Source organism: Palaemon carinicauda, chromosome 23, assembly GCF_036898095.1.
Source record: "Palaemon carinicauda isolate YSFRI2023 chromosome 23, ASM3689809v2, whole genome shotgun sequence".
Classification (NCBI taxonomy): Eukaryota; Metazoa; Arthropoda; class Malacostraca; order Decapoda; family Palaemonidae; genus Palaemon; species Palaemon carinicauda.
In genome coordinates, this window is record NC_090747.1 from 30,848,230 (window position 1) to 30,851,185 (window position 2,956).

Sequence of the window (2,956 nt, forward strand, 5' to 3'; positions counted from 1 at the left end):
CTTTTCGGAATACCGCTGTTCCGTTCCCACTATTCATCCATATCTTCATAACCCCAGTTGCCAAGCTCAAATAAAAACGTTTCTATGATTTTATCCCTTTATTCTGCTTTTTTTCATCATCCACCATCTTATCTTTGGAATCATCTCTTGCTTACCTGTAATCGTTCTCTTCCTATCCCAGTCTACTGTCAAGAGTCTATGCTTGAGGGTTACAGCTTATTCTGAGAATATTTTACAGTTGCTTATCTCTTTCAGATGCACCCTTCTACCTAGTACAAAATCAATTTGGGATTCTTGCACACCACTTTTATGTGTTGTAAGATACTTTGGCTCATTTTCAAAGAAAGTGTTGATTACTGCCATATTAACGGCTACAACAAAGTCCATAACCCTTTCAACATATTGATTCCGATCTCCCAAACCCCATCCTCTATATATTCCTTCTAGGCCCTGTCTATATCTCCCTACATGACCATTTAGGTCTCCTCCTACCATTAGCAGTTCTTCATTTGGTATGTTGATTATTTCCTGATTAAGCTGTCTCCAAAAATCATCTTTTTCCTCTTCCGTGGAACCTGTCTGAGGTGCATACACACTGATAACATTTAGTATTTCTCCATCCCATTCTAGTTTCATACGCATCATTCTATCATTTATTCTTTCCACCTCGAATACACAACTCATGAGGTTTCCAGTTAGTATGATTCCAGCTCCACTCCTTCCTCGTTCTGAGCAGCCACCATAAAAAAGTTTATATCCTCCTCCAATCTCCTTGGCCTTATTTCTCTTCCATCTTGTCTCCTGCACACACAAAATCTGGATTTCCCTCCTCTCTATCATATCAGCAACTTCTTTTCCATGCCCTGTCATGGTTCCAACATTCAAGGTACCAATTCTAACAGATTTTGGGGCTCGCTTCTCTCACTACATTCCCCAACTTTGCAGTAGCCCTTGCCTATTTCTCGCAGATATAGCGCGATATATCTGCAATTCACCTATGGGGTACACCCTAGCGGCCATCGGTTCATCTACAATGGGTTCCATTTCATGGGTTTTGGCGTGGATTTTCAAAACCAGATGCTCTTCCTGACGTCAACCCTACCTATTTATCCGGGCTTGGGACCAACACCTAGCAGGGCAGGCTTGCATCCAAGGTGGCTAAGTTTTATATATATATATATATATATATATATATATATATATATATATATATATATATATATATATATATATATATATATATATATATATATATATATATATATATATATATATGTGTGTGTGTGTGTGTGTGTGTGTGTGTGTGTGTGGATGAAAATCAACACAATTTCGTGTTCAAATAGAAATAAATTTCTACTTCATACTTGGGATTGAATCCTAGCCCCTTAAAATTAAAGGTCAGGCCGCTTCCTACCCTGCCACCAGGGGCTCAGAAGTCAGAACCTAACTGCCACCTGCAGTTCAGGATTTACCTGGCGAAACATCAGTCTCTTACCAGCCAGCTTTCCCCGACTTCCCGGCCCACTAGGTGACACTGTTGACAGATTTTAGTTAGAATTACCCCTAATGAATCAATATGGATGAATATCAACACAATATCGTGTTCATATGTAAATCAATTTCTACCTCATACTTGGGATCTAACCCTAGCCCCTTCAAATGAAAGGCCAGGTCGAATGAATATCAACACAATATCGTGTTCAAATATAAATAAATTTCTAACTCATAGTTGGGATCGAACCCTAGCCCATTCAAATGAAAGGCCAGGTCGAATGAATATCAACACAATATCGTGTTCAAATATAAATAAATTTCTAACTCATAGTTGGGATCGAACCCTAGCCCATTCAAATGAGAGGCAAGAGTCTTCCAACCATGCTACCAGCTCCTCCTTACTACACGGAAATTAAAACTGAAAGTACCCAATAAAAATGTAGATAGATTACCTAGGATTGATGAAACTAATCTTCTTGAACATGAGCATAGATAAACATTTGCAATTTAATTCACGAATCAATTTGATGAATTAGAGTCTTTGAGAGTCGAAGAAACAATTAATGAAGAATGATGTAAAATTCATACCATATATCAGTCAGTTAGCAGTGACGTTCTGGGATACGCAGCTATAAATAGAAAGCCATGGATATCGAATGATACTTGGAATTCTTTAAAAAGTAGACAAGTACAGTAACTGATTGTTGAAAGTGTTCGAGGAAGTAATGCAAATTACAAGATAGAGCATGCCAAGTATTCCAGCATTGAGAGTGAAGTCAAAAGAAAAGCCATGGGTGACTGGAGAGACTATGTAGACAAAAAAGAAAATGAGGCTGACAAAGCTATGAATTCAAGGATTGGATATGGTGTAATATCTTTCATAGACTTATTAATGAAAACAAAAATAAGAATCATATACCCACAAAAAAGAGAAATGGATCTGTTAGAACAAAAGAAGATAAAGAAAGACAACTTTGAATAGAACACTTTAGTGAGTTTTTGAATAGATGATTGGAAGGGAATAGTTTGATTGATACACCTGAAGATGAAGAATACATTATTATGACAACGAATGAATGCAGTGCGTTTTTAGTCGAAGCAGTTATTTAATAGAATCCAGAGATTGAAAACTCATGGGTACGGGCGAATAATTGCTGATATGATTTTGGCTGAAAATGAAGGTACTCCCAAAATACTTACAAGATTATTTTGTACTATGTGGCATGGAGAGTCTAAACCTGAGTTATGGGATCTATGAGTTTTAGTGAAAATTAAAAACAAAAGAGATTTGACTGATTGCAATAGTTAGAAGGGCATTAGACTTACGGCAGTTGTTATGAAAATATATAGTATGCTTATTCTAAAGAGACTAAAGAGAAAGATTGATGAAAAGCTGAGATATGAACAAGCAGGATTTTGAAAAGATAAAGGTTCTACTGACCATATTTTCATTTTAAGACAT

At 36.7% G+C, this 2,956-nt stretch overlaps 1 protein-coding gene across 1 annotated transcript; it reads right to left on the reverse strand.

Moving 5' to 3' along the window:
- Positions 1-216: 216 nt before the first annotated feature.
- LOC137617514 (craniofacial development protein 2-like) lies at positions 217-870 on the reverse strand. Its single transcript, XM_068347533.1, has one exon. The coding sequence runs from the start codon at positions 868-870 to the stop codon at positions 217-219; it is 654 nt and encodes a 217-aa protein (XP_068203634.1).
- Between the last annotated feature and the right edge of the window lie 2,086 nt (positions 871-2,956).

What these genes read in the sequence shown, in the direction of transcription:
- LOC137617514 (XM_068347533.1), bottom strand. Translation starts at nt 870, where the DNA reads ATGACAGGGCATGGAAAAGAAGTTGCTGATATGATAGAGAGGAGGGAA.